The 17,584-nt window shown below is 33.5% G+C and overlaps 1 protein-coding gene across 3 annotated transcripts; it reads left to right on the top strand.

Annotated features, from left to right (window-relative positions):
* The first annotated feature begins 6,259 nt into the window (after nt 1–6,259).
* On the top strand, nt 6,260–17,201 carry LOC120268967 (dihydrolipoyllysine-residue acetyltransferase component 1 of pyruvate dehydrogenase complex, mitochondrial). Of its 3 annotated transcripts, none has more exons than XM_039276242.1 (20): nt 6,260–6,401; nt 6,529–6,616; nt 6,736–6,792; nt 7,470–7,521; nt 7,590–7,623; nt 10,412–10,461; nt 10,574–10,618; nt 10,746–10,819; nt 12,658–12,727; nt 12,921–13,319; nt 13,873–13,933; nt 14,010–14,054; nt 14,151–14,234; nt 14,810–14,886; nt 14,968–15,030; nt 15,549–15,619; nt 15,701–15,761; nt 16,484–16,544; nt 16,629–16,709; nt 16,780–17,201. In XM_039276242.1, exons 2-20 carry the CDS (start codon nt 6,588–6,590, stop codon nt 16,836–16,838), a joined length of 1,473 nt encoding a protein of 490 aa, XP_039132176.1. In that variant the 5' UTR covers nt 6,260–6,401; nt 6,529–6,587; the 3' UTR covers nt 16,839–17,201. The 3 variants fall into 3 exon arrangements, with proteins under 3 accessions (XP_039132176.1, XP_039132177.1, XP_039132178.1); XM_039276243.1 differs by having other exon boundaries at nt 6,389–6,466; XM_039276244.1 differs by lacking the exon at nt 6,260–6,401 and having other exon boundaries at nt 6,598–6,616; nt 10,407–10,461.
* Nucleotides 17,202–17,584: the final 383 nt, after the last annotated feature.

Genomic DNA, 17,584 nt, shown 5'->3' with positions numbered 1-17,584 from the left:
CTAGCATTATGAAAATTATGCCATAAGCAATATCGATGAATGGTATTTGGCAAGACTCGGGCAATTGCACCCGTGATAGCTGAATCTTGATATGTGAGAATTATTTTTGGATAACTTCCTTTCATTGCTTGTAGCTAATTCTCAAGTACTAAAACAAAAGAATACTTTGTTTCATCAAAAATCAATCCGCAATGAAATAATATAGTTTGTAGATGATGATTAACTTCCACAATTGGAACAAATGGCATTGCATATTTATTTGTTCCATAAGTTGGATCCAAACAAACAATATCTCCAAAGTACCTATAATCCATTCTACACCTTGCATCACTCCAAAATATGCTTGTTAATTTTCCATCGACGTCAAGTTGAATTGCATAAAAAATGAGGGTTCTTTATTTGTATTTTATTCAAATAATCTAATAATCTTTGTGAATCTCCGACATAAATATATAATATATTTTTCTTCTAGTGCGCATATAATTTCTTGCATCTGGCTCGATAAATTTAACATTTCAACTCCCTTGGGATTCTTGTGAAAGATAATTCATCATAAGGTTGGTTCTAATACCTGACTGCTTCATTTTATCAATCATATCTTTTTGACTTTCATCAATTTTTCTATGTGATGGCAAAAGATGACATTTTTTTGGAGTTGCTAAGATATGATTGTATTCCTCAACAAACATAGAAACAACCCATGATCTATCCAAGTTTTTGTTTACTAACAGTTTAGCATTGCAACCACAACGTGTGTCACCCCGCTGCCTCTTCTTGTTGCCTTTATTCTTCTCAAATCTTTCCTCTCTATAAACTTCCTTAGAGCAATACAAGCGTCACCCAATAACGATATATACCATATTTTTCTGATTTCTTATTGGTCCTTTTCTCACACTAAACTCTTTTTGGTATGCATAACGATTATAAAAGTCATATGCTTCATCCACAAAATCAAAAACCATACCAACATATGGCTTCAAAGAAATCTTTTGTGGAGAAAAAGTATTTTCAATAACTTTTTCATTGGTAAGTTCCCCTTGGGTTTCATGGTGTTCATAGGCTTCATCTTCATTCAAAAATTGATCTTCATTTGCTTTCTCCAATTGAAATTCATTTGCATTAATATATGATCATCCACTTCCCATACTTCTGGATATGAATTTTGTACTTCAATGATACTTGCCATTTCCAGAAAATATTAGAAAAATATATATTTTTTTAATTGAAAAAATATAGGGAAAATTATCTATTAGTCCTTGCAACTTTTCAAATATCCCATGCATCCCTCTGACATTTCAATTTTCCCTGCAATCCCTCCTTTTTCAGTTTACTTATTTTTCAGTTCCTACAGCAATTTATTTATTTTTTAAAAAAATCCAATTTTGCCCCGCTTATGAAATGTACTTCCCGTTTATTAAGTATATTTTTTATTTAATATTGTGTGTTTACGTGTAAGTACACAAATTTTCATTTAAAATATAACATTTTTGTTTAATATTTATATTTGATGTTTAATATCTTAGTTTCTTGTTTACTATTTTATGTTTCCCTTTAAAATCGTTGAGGGCCAATTCTGATAAAAGTACTGAAATATAAACTATCAGATGGTGTCAGAAAAATGAAGGACTTTTTGGGAATATGAAATAGTTCAGGGATTTTTTGATCAAGTGAGAAAGTTAGAGGGATAATATGAACAATTTCTAAAAAATATATTAGTTTAGATTGAACATTCTATGCCAATAAATATTTTTTAGTATTTAGAAAGTTAGCCACAACAATTGCTATAATTGAAAAAAAAAAAACTATAAGCATAATTCATGAATATCCCAACAAAATCAAAGAGAATATAAAGAATTATTCTAGTAAAACAAACTTAAAAAAAAAGGGAAAAAAGAAACAAATGTTTATAATGTCATCATTCCAATAATTCAACTAGATAAATTCCTCTAAAAATCTATGAAAACATACCAAATAACAAAGATAGGCAAAATCTCCGAGCTTTAGATTCAATCAAGCCCTTCTATCTGTGAGCCCCGCTCCTAATTATATCCTAGCCATTGTTGTTACTTTTAATCCTAGTTGTTGGTTTTGTTTTTAGTTTCAAAACCTTAGCCGTCTCTTAACCTTCTTTGATTTTAGATCACCGTTTAAGAAAAAAAGAAAGAGACCTAGCCTCATCACTTTCTCTCCCTATTTGCTGGTGGTGTCAGCAGTAATGATAGGAGAAGTGTCTCATCGTTAAGGGTTTGTTTCACTATTATTGTTGAGGTAAGGTTCTGATTTATTTAATTTATGCTCTTTCTTATGATTGTTGTGACATGATACTAGTTGGGGTTAGGGTTTGGTGAGAATGTTGATTTGATTTAATTTGAGGATTAGATTCAGAAATTCTTGTTAGTATAGCAGAAACCCCTCTTAGAGGCCGAATTTGGAGGAGAGTAGAATAAGAAACTTGTAGAGTTCGACGTTGGCTAAGTACCTACCAAATTTTAGAATTTTTCATAAGTATCCTGTAAATTATAAGCTTTAAACGCAGGTGATGCAGTCAGAATTTTCTGGGCAGCTTTGATCCATTTTTTATTTTGTTTCATGATTGTAAGTTGTTATTTAGATTTAGATTTATATAAGAAAGTTGTATAGGATGCTTTTATCTTTAGCTCTATCAAATTTTAGAATTTCACCCCTGTAATTTGTGAGATATGACCATATTTCTGTAAATATGCTTAATGGCATTTCTGCAAGAAGCATGAGGATTGATCAAAGAATCTGAGGATCTTAGAAGTTGAAACATGACTAATGTTTAATAAGAAAGTTGTTCAATTTTGAGTTATTTATATGCTTCTAAAGTATAATATTGTATGAAGTTATATGTTGTGAGATATTATTATTAGAAAGGGCATGGATGAATTTAGTGGTTGCAGAAGTATGTATACTTAATTTGATGGCTTAAATTCTGTAGGTCTTTAATTATTGTGAAATTTGGATATGTTATAAATGTAGATGTCTAGTTTTCTCAAAAGAATGAAATTCTTAATTTGGGCTAGAATTCGCAAAGCTATTCTGATTTCAATCTTAAGGGTTATAGGGGAATTGGTTATTAATCTTGACTTTTGTAGCTTTGTTAGTGTCTTGGAAATAATTTTTGCATTCTTGTGAATTTTAGAATTTGTTTTGTCTGTAATTTTGATAGGTTATTCCCCAATATAGGAATTTTTGAGATAACTCGATTGGCTTGAATTTGAAATTTGGGTGTTACACAGGTAAGTATCCCACATATAAATCCTATTATATGTATATACTCAAAAATTCTAGTTTTCTGAACTTCTGAAATTTTTGAGAAAAATACTGATTATTTTGATTTATATTTTTAACTACTTAATTATTTATTATTTGCAATTCATATGTAAGTATTTAGATTTGGGAATGAATTGTAATTATTTTCTATCTGATAACAGGGTCAACGAATTTCTGTATTTTGTTTTGATAAATGTTTGGACATAACGTATCTTGATATATGAACTTGTAGTCCACAATTAACTTTGCAATAACCCTGTCATTGGGGGTTAAACATTGACCGTGTAGACATGTACTTGTGAAATACAAACTATAAATTCCTACCGCTTTCTTTCGGTGAAGAATAACGGCATCTGATAATTCTGGCTCGGGTCACCGAGGGTAAACATATGATCTCTAATATTCTGGCTTGGGTTACCGAGAGTAAACATATGACCTCTGACATTTTGTTTTGGCAATAGTTATTTATGGGACATATATACTTGACTTTTTGATTAGTTATGTTTTATTGAAAAAACTTGACTTCTGAATTTGAAACTAATAAACTTGTATTTTATTATACTTTGTTTGAGTTTCAAAATTTTGAAACTTTTATGATCTCGATATTTTTAGTGGGTACTTACTGGGTTGATAAGCTCATTATCTGTTGTTAATTTTTTTTTCAGATCAGGAGTACAATAGCTTACGGAGAGTGAACAAGTAGCAAGCCTATCCATGGTGTTGGTTAAGCTATAATTTTGTCTGTATTGTAAACTATGAGTTTGTATTTAGTAAATTTTTTTGTAAATTTTCGATTATGACTTTTGAAATTTACAATTATGTTAGATTGTATGTTTTGTTTTGTAATAGGTTTTGAGGCCTTGCATGCATATTGTGCTATGTACTAAGGGTGTGCGGCCGTTTGTCAGCGCACCGGGTCTGGCGAGCTGCGTTCGAGGCGTGTGACAAAGGAAGGGAGAGAAAGAAAAAGAGAAATAGAGAGAGAAAGAGAGAGAGAGAGAGAGAGAGAGAGAGAGAGAGAGAGAGCTTACCTTATTAGGCTATTAGGGCATAGTTGTTGTGAGAGATTCTAAATCCAAATTTCATAAAAAGAAAGATAAAGACGACGGGAGAGGGAGAGGGAGAGGGAGAGGGAGAGAAAGAAGGAGATGAGTCAGTTGTTCAGGAGAAGAATAGAACATATGATCCCTTGTTAAAGCAAGAGTTGTAGTAAATGACAATAATACCCTTTTCAAAGTTTTAATATAAAATTTAATAACTTTTTTTTAAAATGGTTGGTGTGATTCCACCTCTCGGTTCTGTGGGAATTCCCACAGAACCGAGTTTGTGGGGTCACAGCTCTCTTTGATAGGGTGTTCATTTTAAAGATGACCAAAAGATTGAATTCCAAAACTCATGTAGGCCTTGTTTGGATTAGCTTTTAATATAAGTGCTTTTTTTAAGTTTTGTAGAAGTACTTTTAAAAAAAGTGATTCTCAGAGTAAGTTAAGTGCTTTTCAGTATTTTATGTTTGGATAGGTTAATGTAGAAGTGCTTTTATATGTGTGAAGTTGTTTGGATGTGGAATTGTAAAAGCACTTTGGAGATGACAAATTACTAAAATGGGCATTCTTTGAGTTTTCGTAAGTTACTATTATATATTGATTTTTTTTTTTAATTATAAACAAGTCACTAAGGTCTTATAATTTATTTTTTAATTAAATCATGAAATAAATTATAAAATTTAAAATGATAAATATCCTAATTTATCTAATTTTGAATATTATTGTCTATACAGTCATCGTAGTTTCTATTTACTTTCTGGTTATTGTTTATAATTTCTGGTTAGGTTAAAGTTGCACTGGTTATTATTTATCGTTTCCGCTTTTCATTATTATTATTATTATTATTATTATTATTATTATTATTATTCTTATTCTTTTAATTATTATTGTTATTAGTTTCTGATTATTCGCTACAGTTTCTGGTTATTCATAATAGTTTCCGGTTATTAGCTGCAGTTTCTGGTTATTAGTTTTTGATTATTCACTGTAGTTTCTAGTTATTCATAATAGTTTCTAGTTATTCGCTGCACTTTATGAAACATAAATTAAAAATAAATAATAAAATAAAAAAAAACTAGCATACCACTCAAGCTCTAACCATTCCACTTTGGCAAAATACAAACAAGAGCAATGACATCACATAACATACATTGTAAAACTTTCAGAACCATCATCAGAACCTAATCTTTCAATTCCCAAATTCATAAAGAAACTTTAGGACATCCAACAAACACAAATCCAAACTCTGTTGCTCAAACACCATCAAATATGAAATCAAACACAAGAACAAAAGCAAATAAATTGCCTGCAGATTTTTTAAACAGTTCAAACTCATAAACCATCACCAAAACCCAATCTTTCAATTCCCAACAAATGATAAAAAATGCACCCAACAATCAACCGATGATCATGAATCTCTGCGTGAATCGGAAGCACACCTTGGAAAATCAGAGAAGCAAAGACTAGAGAGGAAAATCGGAGAACACAATTGCTAAAGAAGAAAAGTTCCACGCATGATCAGGCAGTCTGAAAGTTAGGGCTTTATGGAAATAATGAGGGAATTATTTCATTTGTCAAGGCTAATTTAGTAATTTTACACCCCAAAAATAGCTTCTCAGAAGTGCTTTTCGGAGAAGCATCAGATAACCAGCTTTTGAAAAAAAAACTGAATTTCAGCTTTTTTTCATAGCTTTTGCTTCTGTTAAAAAACCCAAATAAACATGTTTTTTAAAACCTAAAAATGCTTAACTTATAAAAAAATACTTTTAGGTTTAAAATAAGCCCATCTAAACAATCCCATAATATAAGAGCACAAGTGCTTATTGCGCCTTCAACACATCTATGCACTTCTCTGGCACGCTCATGTCCCATTTCTTCTTTTTTTTTTATTTAAAAAAAAAAATACAGTATTTGCTTTTACAGCGGTATATAGGTATTGAGCAACCAAACCCGGCTCATTCGTTGATCGGTCCACCAAACCGGCTCTTTCCCGTCTCTCTCTCTCTCTTTCTCTTTGATCACCGTCCATTCAACGCCGCTGCGACAACCAAGAAGAATCCTTCGGTATGCTTCCTTCTCGCGCTCTTTCTCAGCAGAATCTAGGGTTTCAACATTTGGATCCATTCTTCGTTCGTCCACTATCTTCAATTTGTTTTCAAACTTGTTTTCCGATCTTTTTTTTCTCCATTAGATTCAGCATAATAGCTCTGAAGAGGAGCTGGTCGGAGAAAAAAAAAAGGAAAGGAAGTCATGAGGAACATTCGTGTGCTTGTGTCTGGGTGAGCTGCCAAATTCCATTGTTTCTCATGTTTACTCCGTTGCGATTTGCCTTGATTTGACTTTTGGTAGCTGGGCATGAAAATTTTTTTTTTGATTTTTTTGTTTTATTTTATTGTAGTTTGTGCCGAGTTAGGAGTTCTTTTGTCTCACGGACTGCTCATAGTGCTCCTAAAAGGTTTGATTTTTGTTCCTATTCTAAATTAGCATAATTTTATCTAATCGATAGATTCAAGGCATTTGTGTGAATTCATAATATGCAATTAGTAAAAAAAAAAAATTTCATCTTTGTGGCTTTTTTTGATGTTAATATATACTTTTCTGTTGGTATTGTTTATATTTAAGATTATGAACTTATTGAATCTGTCACAATTCAAGACATTGGTCTGAATACCGCATTGCACAAGCAGTCAATTTTCGTAGCTATTTGGGTTGAAGTTGCATGCTCATGTAGGCAGAATTCCTTATGTTCTTCTTGATCTTTAGACAAAAATGGCATGGCTTGGAATGGGCTAATGATTATATTCGCAAATTTCTTTTAGGTAATTTGTACAAGCCGCTCAAATTATTTTGCTGTACCACTATAAGTTTCCAAACATAGCAATTATGCAGCAATAGCCGCCAGAAATGCATTAGAAAAATTATATCTTGTGTCTAATCTGTATGTTTATAGTACGCTACAAGCTCATCTTTAAAAAAATCAGTCCATAAAGATTCATGACTGTGTTCTCTTCAGATGTTGACTAGGACAGTTTTGCACAAGAAAAAACTTCTTTGAAGTGCATGGGTAGATGCTAAGTTAATACTTTACTTTGCTGATGCCAAAAGCTAGCATGAATTGCAATATTTTTGCAGGCTTTTCACATTTTCTCCTGTCAAGAGCATCTTAAGGAGTCCATCTTATGAGGTCTGTCAGTTATGAATTTAATTTCCCTTCATTAGTTCTCATGTGCTAATATTATTTATTTGGTGCAGTGTTCTGTTCGTGTTCGATGGTTAGCATCTTCAGGTACTGAATGATTTGTTCATATGCTTATTTGTCTGCATAGTTCTATTGTTAAAACATGTGGTGGCTGTCTTTCTCTAAATATGGTTGTTATTTGAACTCATACTGATTGCTGAGCTTGACATGTCAAACAATATGAAGAATTATGCATCAAGTTAACTAGTTCGTTTAGCTTTACTATATACCTCTAAATTGTTGGTCAAGCCAATTTAGATTATTTGGGGTTGTTATCATGTTATGTGATTTTGAAGCTTTTGAATAAAAGGAGCCCATGGCTAATTTATTGAAAAGTAGAAAAAAAAGGAACTAACTAACAAACTTGATACAAAGAAGAAGAAGTCTAAGGAGCTAACAGATGAAGGTCAGTTAAATTGAAAACCAGAGCCATCAAAACATTTCATTATCCATCTGGGGAGGTCTCTGCCTTGATGGAACATTGTAATAGCATGAAGGCTCAAGCCATGGATAGCCAGTCTGGAAGCAGGCCTAATCCAATCCTTGGGAATCTATTGTATATGAGGATTGCCCGCCAAGCGAATAGAGTCCGTGATGTAATGAATCCATTGAGTCAGTCTCCTGTCAGGATTGATTTGATCGCTGCGAAGGAGTTGATGCACATCCATATTAGTAGTGAAGATATGATGAAGATTTAGTTGATTGGTTGATGTAGCCTGAATGAGATCGCAAGTTCTTGCAATTCGACCAAAGTAGCAGAATTGGCGAAGAAAGAGCCGCATCCTGCAAAAGCAACTTGATAGTTACAATTAGACACAAAAAATCCAAATCCACCTACCTCAGTATCTGGCTTCCACACAGTTGAATAGAAGAGAAAAGGCCAATCTGCACTAGAGGAATTATTGAGAAGAAGCTTTCGACCAAATTGGTCGTCATTTGATCTAGAGAATTTTGCCACATGAGCAAGAGCTTTACAGGCAATAGTTGAATAATTGGGAGTAATTTGTCTGAAAATGACGTCGCATCTCACTTTCCATATAAACCAGGCTGTAGCTGTAATGATGGATTTGGCAAACATATTGGAATTATTATCAGTAAGCCAAGAACCATCAGTGAAACCATTAGAAAAATCAAAGTTGAGCCTAGTCTTAGATCCAACAATCTGCCTAACAAGCAGAGCTTTGGGGCAGTAAGCTAAAAGATGATCCGCATTCTCATTATCAAGACTGCACAGGTTGCAGCGATCACGAGGGCCCAGATTGATGCTATGAAGAAATTCATTGGTGGCAAGTCTTCCCTTCAGTGTGAGCCAAATGAAGTGCTGAGCACGGGGAGCCACCTTGAGGTGCCAAATGTACTTCCAACCATTCCAAGAGTTAAGATCATAGTGATTATGAATAAGGAAATGATATATCTTGGAAGAAGTTTTGTTACTGTGAGACTTAGGAGTCCAATTCCAATGGCAAAGTGCATTGGGATTGATATGTCCAAGTGTACTGGAGAAACAATCAACATTCTCCCCAAAAAGATTACGAAGCTTGTGAAAATCCCAATTATTATTGTGAATGTAATCCATAATACGAAGAATTTCAAAATCCAGATTGGAGTTAAAAAAAGGCGGGATTTAAAGCAAGATGTGTGTTTGAGCACTAGGGTCAAATTGGAAGGAGGTTTGGTTATGGTTCACTGAATCAATACCATAGAATGGTTTCAATTTGGCAGCAACATGACAAAGTCCTCTAAAAAACCAATAGCAATTGGGAGGAATATGATCTTTCCAAAAATTAATTTTACCATATTTATGAAGGAGAATGTTGACCCAAAAATTATCATCTTTGTTTAATAATTTGAAAATGTTTTTAGCCATCAAAGAGACTTTTCCAAAAGAGAGATTTTTGATGCCAAGCCTCCTCTCAGGTTTAGAATCAGTTAAATTGGTCCAAGCTACAGCATGGATGCCCTTTCCATTGCCACTCTTATACTAGAGGAAATCCCTAACAATTTTGTTAATTTCTATAAGAACTGTATCAAGGATGGGATAAACAGAGGAATAATAAATTGGGATGGAGAGAATTGATGTGTTAATGAGAATTGTCTTTACCGCCTGAGAGAGTTTAGAGTGTTTCCATTTGGAACAGATGTGGCGGATTCTATTAACCATAGGATTAAAGGAAGCCATCACAAGTCTCGTAGGAGTAACCATTACCCCCAGATAGGTTATAGGGAATGAAGCTTGAGTAAACTGGATGATAGAACAAATGCTATTAGAAACTCTTCTACTTGTTGACCAGTGAGCCGGCCATAGATATCCAGGCAGAGCTTGATATTTCTAGCAGAACTTCTAGATGCTTGAGAGATAAGAATTAGATCATCCGCGTACATCAGATGATTAAAATTATGATTTTGAAGCTTTGGAAATTAGTCAGATTGTTATGATCTCAATGAAGAAGTAAAGATGATGATCTTGAAGTAATAACTCTACCAAACTCTCATGCAACAACTGTGGAAACACTACTTCTGGTTTTTGTTGATAAATCATACTGAAAGTTTTTGATGTGAGAATATTAGGAGGATTTTCTCAGGAGTAAGGAAAGCTTGATAAGGTCAAATAGGAAACAAGTAAATGCTGCGAAATTCTTTAAAAATATTTTTGCTGCTAGATGACCTGTTAAATATGAATATGTAGGGGTATTTAACCACCCAGATGATCACTATGAATACTTTGTTTGATTTCTGTGATTTTCTTCAAGTGCTGTGTAGTTTATGCCTTGCATTTACTAGCTCTAGTATACCCTACCTGTATGGTGAATTTACTGTTGTTCATTTGTCAGTGCAGCAAATGCGCCACATCTTGTTCTTGAAATGCCAGCATTATCTCCAACAATGGTATGGGAGGGAATGGGGGATTTTTTTAATATTCTGCAATATTGTCTAGTTGTTTTATATTGCTCCTTTTGGATTTGACAATGGCCTTAAGGCTTAATTTTAATGATTTCAGAACCAAGGCAATATTGCAAAATGGATAAAGAAAGAGGGGGACAAGGTATGAATTTATGTTTGTTGTGCTATAAATAATAAGCAATTCTTTTCTTGTGGGATTAGCCTTCCTTCTTTATATAGATCAAGAAATTTCTTGGTTTTAACATCTTCAAATCCATCTCTCTGAGCAGATAAATGTGGGTGATGTGATATGTGAGATAGAGACTGACAAAGCAACCCTTGAATTTGAAAGCCTTGAAGAGGGGTAATAAATTTCATTTAGAGACTTGCGTTGATAAAGGTGTAATTGATGCAGTTTGTCATTTTCTTATTCATTAGTTTTATTTTGTTGTTTTCTTTTAATTTCTGGACTATAGTGAATATGGAGAGATATAATTGGCCTTAGTGAAGCATACCTTCTTGTGCTAACATCACTAGGTTAGATAGGGCAAGGCCACTGTCCCATCATTCCCTGCATAGCACCTGATATATACTTTTTTTTTCTAATTATCAATTCTGCTCCCTGAACAGTATTGATAATAGAGATAAAATGATGCATTTACTTCTAATTTCTCATTAAAATTACTTTGTTGTTTCAAAGTCATCTTTGTTTCTGATACTAAAAATATATATACAAAAGGTTATTCTTTTGGATGATAAGATATTCAAGAAACAAGATACAACGGTGGGTTCATGTAGTTTGTGGGACCTGATCTTTTCGGATTCTATTTTCTAGGCAAGACTTAAGATTATTGCATGGTATTTAGACAAAATTTTGTTGATTCAACTCATAAGAAAATGGGCACATCATCCTATGAATGCCCATATCTTATTGCAGAGGATGAGGATGCATAAGATCAGAATTCTTAGGAGTGCACTTTAAGAGGATACCATGTTCCTTTGCAGACTGTTTAGGAATTGTGGACATGCATTTATTTTACAGCCACAATCACGTCATGTGTTCTGTAATCAAGATTGTTGCTTTTGCTTGGTGACGTTACCTTTGAATGTCACCTCTCCTTTATTGGTTCAACCTGGTGGTAACAATTTATGGCATAAAATACACAAGTAATGTGGGTTCAAATTTATGCAATTGTGTTAACTTTGTCATCACATAAAAGGATTATGATACAAAATAATGGAATTTAATTCAAATAATTCACTTAATTTTATTCTGGTCTTCATCAGTATGTTTTGGGGGTTCTTCAGTTAATGTCATATAACACTATGTATTTAAACTCATCTATCTGGAGATAGCTATTAAAACTAGTAGAAACTTGGATAAATCTTGATGGTGTTTCTGATGTTTGGTATAATACGCATGTTGTTTATTCTTTATGAATTTGGTAGACTGATAATAAAAATATATGGACTGATGTGTTAATTAATTGTGCTAACTGGTTTCCTCTACAAGTCACTTATTTTTGTGGTGTAATAAATTTATATTTGGATCTCATGTTTTTTAAAATGAGGACATAACCAATTGATTAGGTAGTGATTCATAAACTATTTAACCATGATGGTGTTAGCATGATTGCATGGTCACATTGTGGTTGTGCCAATAAGTTTCTTTTGGACTTTGAACAAATGATGCCTTGTTTATACTTGTTAAAGTACCTCCTGTTGATGTTTCATGTGATACTGTTTTTGGTCATTGTTGCATGCTTTTATTTTTCATTCTATCAAATATGTTTTGTTGATTAAATTAAGTGAATATCTTGCGACATGTTTTCAGCTCTAGTCAAGCTTATACTTGCTTGGAAATGCCATGACTGTCCAATACTTGTATTACCAAATTAAATAATTTATGATAGTAAGCTGTAATATATATATGTTTGATAAACTGGACAAGCCACAAACTCTCAACCGCGTTGGAAGGAATCGAACCCTCGACCTTCCACTTGTAAGGAAAATGAACTACCACCTCCACAATAGGAGAGTGATAGTAAGCTCTAAAATTCATTTTATGTTTGTGTTGAGTGCTATTTCCTCTTACGTAATGTACTTTTTCTTTACTTTAATTATCTAGGTTGTAGTCATTGCAGAAAATTCAGAAATTTCTCCCTTCTTATGTTATGTTGAAATTTTCTTAATTCTATGCAGCTACTTGGCTAAAATATTAGTTCCCGAAGGTTCAAAAGATGTGCTTGTTGGGCAGCCTATTGCAATAACTGTATGCCCTTCTGGTCATCATTTACTTATGTTTCCTTATTGCCCTATACACATGATCTAATCATATATTTTTTTTCTGTATTTAGTCACAATAAATCTAGCAATGTTGATTGTAATTCATGATACTAGCATTGTTTTCTGTTTATGAGTGATAATTCCATTTAGCTCTTTGTTCTCTAATTTTGATTGTTTAGGTTGAAGACCCAGATGACATTAAAAATGTTCCAACTACCATATTGAGTGGAGCAGAGACCAAAGAGGAAAAAGTACCTCAGGATGTGGGGCATAAAGATAGTGCAAAGAAGACAGATATTCGCAGAATTAGTCCATCAGCAAAGTTGCTTATTTTGGAATATGGACTGGATGCATCTTCTATGAAGGCATCAGGTCCTCGTGGTACTCTTTTGAAAGGTGATATACTGGCAGCGATAAAGTCTAGAGGAGCTTCTCCACAACCATCCAAGTCATCTCAAGACAGTACATCTTCAACAATGCAATCCGCCCAGCCAACTGCTCGTAAACCACCACAGTTGGCCTCTTCCAAACAAGTTGTTGATTCTCATGAAGATTTGCCAAATAGCCAAATACGCAAGGTAAGTTTTCTGCAACTTAACATGATTTGAGTTAGCCTTGATTCCCACGTAGAACTAATGGTAGAAATTTTTTTGTGATGCAAATCCCTCATGATGCAGATTGTTTGATAAATGTGTCTTGATCATGCATAGCGGACCTCTCAAACTATCTGTTACAAGTCTATAGATTGCAGACATTCGATCAGCAAACTTAAACAACTGTTTGGGGATTATCCTAATTGAGGCATAAATCGAATCACATCATATATTCATCTTTAGTTTTGGCAATGAGAAGTAAATTACATGACAGATAAACTGTTATATATTGCATACAAGTGAGCTTTTAGGATTTAATTTTCAGTTAAAATTCTGATAACAGATGCAGAATAATTTATTCCATGGAGGTTCAAAACTGTGGGCATAGATTTATGTTAAGATTCAGTGAGGGACATGATACCATTGATGAAAATAATTTCTGAATGGTTAGAATAAACTTCTTCTGATTGTACAAAATCTGGGTGATGAACTCTACTTCTTAATTCATGATGTTACTAAAATTTTCAAGATCGTGTAGGTGATAGCGAAAAGGTTGTTAGAATCAAAACAAGGAACACCACATTTTTATTTATCCTCAGGTATAATCTTATTTTTAGAGAAGCTTTTCAACTGCTTGTTATTGTGTAACTCGAATTTATGTTGCTTTGCTATCAGACATCATACTGGATCCTTTACTTGCTTTCAGAAATCATCTAAAAGGTTTGAATTTGGAACCTATAACTTATATTTCATGATATTTTTGGAATTATATTTACATGGGAAAGTTGGTGCTCCTTTTGTGGTCTCAATTTGCAGAGCAGCATAATGTGAAAGTTTCAGTAAATGATATCATCATAAAGGCTGTTGCTACTGCACTAAGAAGTGTACCTGAAGCTAATGGTAAGATGTCTAGTAGATTGTTTTATTTTGGTTTTTTGATGGATTGAGTTCTCTGGAGAAGGAAAAAGGGTCTTCTCTATGTTGGTTGCTGGAAAGTAGAGGAAAAGAAAATAAGGCGGAAAAACTATTTCATGTGTTTGGTTGCATGGAAAAAATGATCTGTAGGAAAAATGAAAGAAATCACATTGCATATATTCCTTTTTTTTTCCTCTCTCATTTTCATTCACATATTTTTCTTTTATTTTCTTTTCCTCCGTTTCCGTCCAGTCCAATCCAAACAAACTTTAGAGGAATTTGGCTTCTTTTTTTTCAATGAAATATTCTGCTAAAATTTATGCATGCTTCCTACTTCATCTGTGAAGGGGCTTTAACAACCTAGATTAAAAGTTATGCTTGTAATTGGCATTGCCTCTATGCAGCAGTAGATTAAACTTCTGATTATACTGTTTACCTGTGCAAATGCTCTGTTGGGTCTGAGATATTCATCTGTTATCTCATGTTAGTTATGCTTCATATTTGTACATCCTACATTGGTCCTTTTATTTATGAAATATTTCTGTCTGCTGAGTTGACAGCTTACTGGAACGCCGAGAAAGGAGATACTTCTTTGTGTGACTCCATTGATATATCAATTGCAGTGGCCACGGAGAAGGTGCTTTTACCCTTTGTTATTATCAAAAAAGATGAAATTGGGAGCAGTTAACTGATCCATCTGGTAAAATCTGAGTTGCAGGGCTTGATGACTCCAATTGTTAGGAATGCAGATCAAAAGACTCTGTCAGCAATATCTTCTGAGGTACTTATATGGAGTTCAATGAACCCTGTGAATCTGTGATGTAGCTTCTGGCATTTTATTTTCTGGTATATCAGTACCACCTTTGTGTCAAAAGCCTTTTATTGTTGGAACCATTGGCTTGTTTCAAGAACCATAGTACTATATGCTTACACTTTTAATTAATTCAGTATCACTTATTTCTTGTGCTAGAACGATTGAATAATGTATTAGCGGATGCCTTGCTATTGGTAGTCCATATTTGACTCTAAATGTCAAGCCTCTTTCATGTTTCCCCTTCTAAAAATTATAGCTATATGATGCAACTAGGTTGGACCCTCGCATTTCGTTTTGAGAAGTCATGTTTTTACATTGTTCTAACCAGTTGGAGGCAAGTATTTGCATCTTGTTTGTAGGTCCTCTGCCAGATATTTTCTTTTGTCATAACTGCCAGAGTTTCTAGTATGATAACTAGGGTAACTTTGTGATAACATGGATAGAAGCTGTTTTGGCTTTGTGCCATTAACATAAGCTTTTTCTAGGTCAAAGAATTAGCTGAGAAGGCTCGTGCTGGGAAGTTGACACCTGAACAATTTCAAGGTGGAACTTTCAGGTGGGTTGTTTACAAAGGATGTTTATTTCAATTGCTTTACCCATGCTCCATGCAGTTACACTGTTTGTATTTTATGTGCAGCATTTCAAATCTTGGAATGTTTCCTGTTGACCACTTTTGTGCTATAATAAATCCTCCGCAGGTCTCTCTCTCTCTCTCTCTCTCTCTCTTCCCTTCTATATATGTATATATATTATATTAATAGATATATATGCAGAAAAGATCTTGTTTCTTTGAAAACAAGTTGCGGTGTATTATAACTAATAATCTATAGTATCTGCGATGAAATAAGATGCAACCTCTCCCTACCTCATTAATTCTTTTTGTCTTCCTTTGCCTTTTCTGCCAAGGGCATTTAGTGAAATATTGTTTAATTATTTGTTGTGTCTTAAAGTCTATTATCCAAACCAATTATGCTGACGTATACTCTGCAAATATGACTACATGTATATTTTGTAATTTAATCACTGAAAATAAAATGCTTAGCAATGTGATCCAAGGGAGTTTAATTATCTATTAACAAAACAGGCCATCTAATATTTTCTGGCTGTCTAGATCTTGTGTCAATTTCCTCTTTTGTCAACTTAAATGACCTTCTAATTTTGGTTTACTGTGTCTAGTTTCTTGATACTCGTCAAAGTTTTTTTTCCTTAGCATTTGATAGATTTCCTGCTCAAGTGTGATGAAGTTTGGACATGCATTTACTACTAACCATGATCACCTAAAAGATTTGATGTTTCCTCTGCTCCGTGAAGAGCATCGAATTTTAGAAGGAACCAGTGCTTTGTTATGTACTAAGAAAAATACTGATCATGGATATTTACTGACCACTGTCGGTGTCTGAATTTGTTCATTTTGTCATAGGCTTGTATACTTGCAGTTGGCCGAGGGAACAAAGTGGTTGAACCCATCATCGACAGCGACGGTTTGTTTTGATGCTCCGTGCACTCTGCACATTATCTTCTCCTCTCTTCATTCATGTAATACATTTATGTTTTCATTTTTTCAGGAACTGAAAAACCAGCCGTCGTTACAAAGATGAACTTGACATTATCAGCTGATAATCGTGTTTTCGATGAGAACATTGGAGGTGATTCTCAGGTATGCTCAACTTTGTTATTTGGGAACACTCCTAAAATCTGTTGGTTGCATGTTTGCAGGTAAGTTCCTGTCAGCTCTGGCACTAAACTTCAGCAACATTCAAAGACTTCTTTTGTAATTCTCTGAAGAACATCTTCCTGTGCACACCAAGCTTGCCTTGAGCAGGCAAATAAAGTTGTTGTTCGTATTTAGAATCCCGGAATAAACTCCGAATTTTACGTTTTGGCGATGGCATTTTTATCCTTTTGTCATCGACAGTACCTGAGATATCGATTGCTCAGTTTTTTTGGCAATTCATTCTATGGAATCAATATTAGTTTTGTGGCTAATTTGTTTTTCATTGAAATTCCAAGCATTGTTTTTTGCTTGTTGAATGTATTTCTGAAAGCATTCTTGTAAGAATGTGATGTTGCATTTTTGTATCAACTGGTGGTAATAAAAAAATTTCTGAGCGCAATCTATAATACATGCTTTTGGTGCATTTCTTTGTAACCATTTGTTTGGGAAGCTCTCGTGTTGTTAATATTCAAGTTGCACAGGGGGTTTTTCATAAAATACAATCAATTAACAACTAAGGTCTGTAAGGTAATTACGACATAGTAAATACTCTTCAAAGGTCTTTTTGCATAAAGTATTGAGTAGAAACATAAATTATATATATATATATATATTATAAAATTATCACTGGTTTTTATCAATCTTTAACATATGTCGCCATTCTTTGTTGAATAATTTATTAAATGATTTTTTTTTTCAGTGATAAAAAATTGGAAAGAAAGAAAAATTAAACGAATTCTATTTTAATTAGAAAAATTGATCAAGCTCTATTTTTATTTTTTTAAAAAAAAGTGTTTTCAACTTTTG

The sequence above is a fragment of the Dioscorea cayenensis genome, chromosome 9 (assembly GCF_009730915.1).
Source record: "Dioscorea cayenensis subsp. rotundata cultivar TDr96_F1 chromosome 9, TDr96_F1_v2_PseudoChromosome.rev07_lg8_w22 25.fasta, whole genome shotgun sequence".
Taxonomy (NCBI): domain Eukaryota; kingdom Viridiplantae; phylum Streptophyta; class Magnoliopsida; order Dioscoreales; family Dioscoreaceae; genus Dioscorea; species Dioscorea cayenensis.
The sequence above is the reverse complement of the archived record's forward strand: the minus strand, read 5'-3'. Positions and strand labels throughout refer to the sequence as shown.

Coding starts and splice junctions, on each gene's coding strand:
- LOC120268967 (XM_039276242.1), top strand. CDS start 6,588: ATGAGGAACATTCGTGTGCTTGTGTCTGG. Junction 13,320..13,872: donor CAAATAGCCAAATACGCAAG/GTAAGTTTTCTG, acceptor AAGATCGTGTAG/GTGATAGCGAAAAGGTTGTT. Junction 15,620..15,700: donor TTTCAAGGTGGAACTTTCAG/GTGGGTTGTTTA, acceptor TTTTATGTGCAG/CATTTCAAATCTTGGAATGT.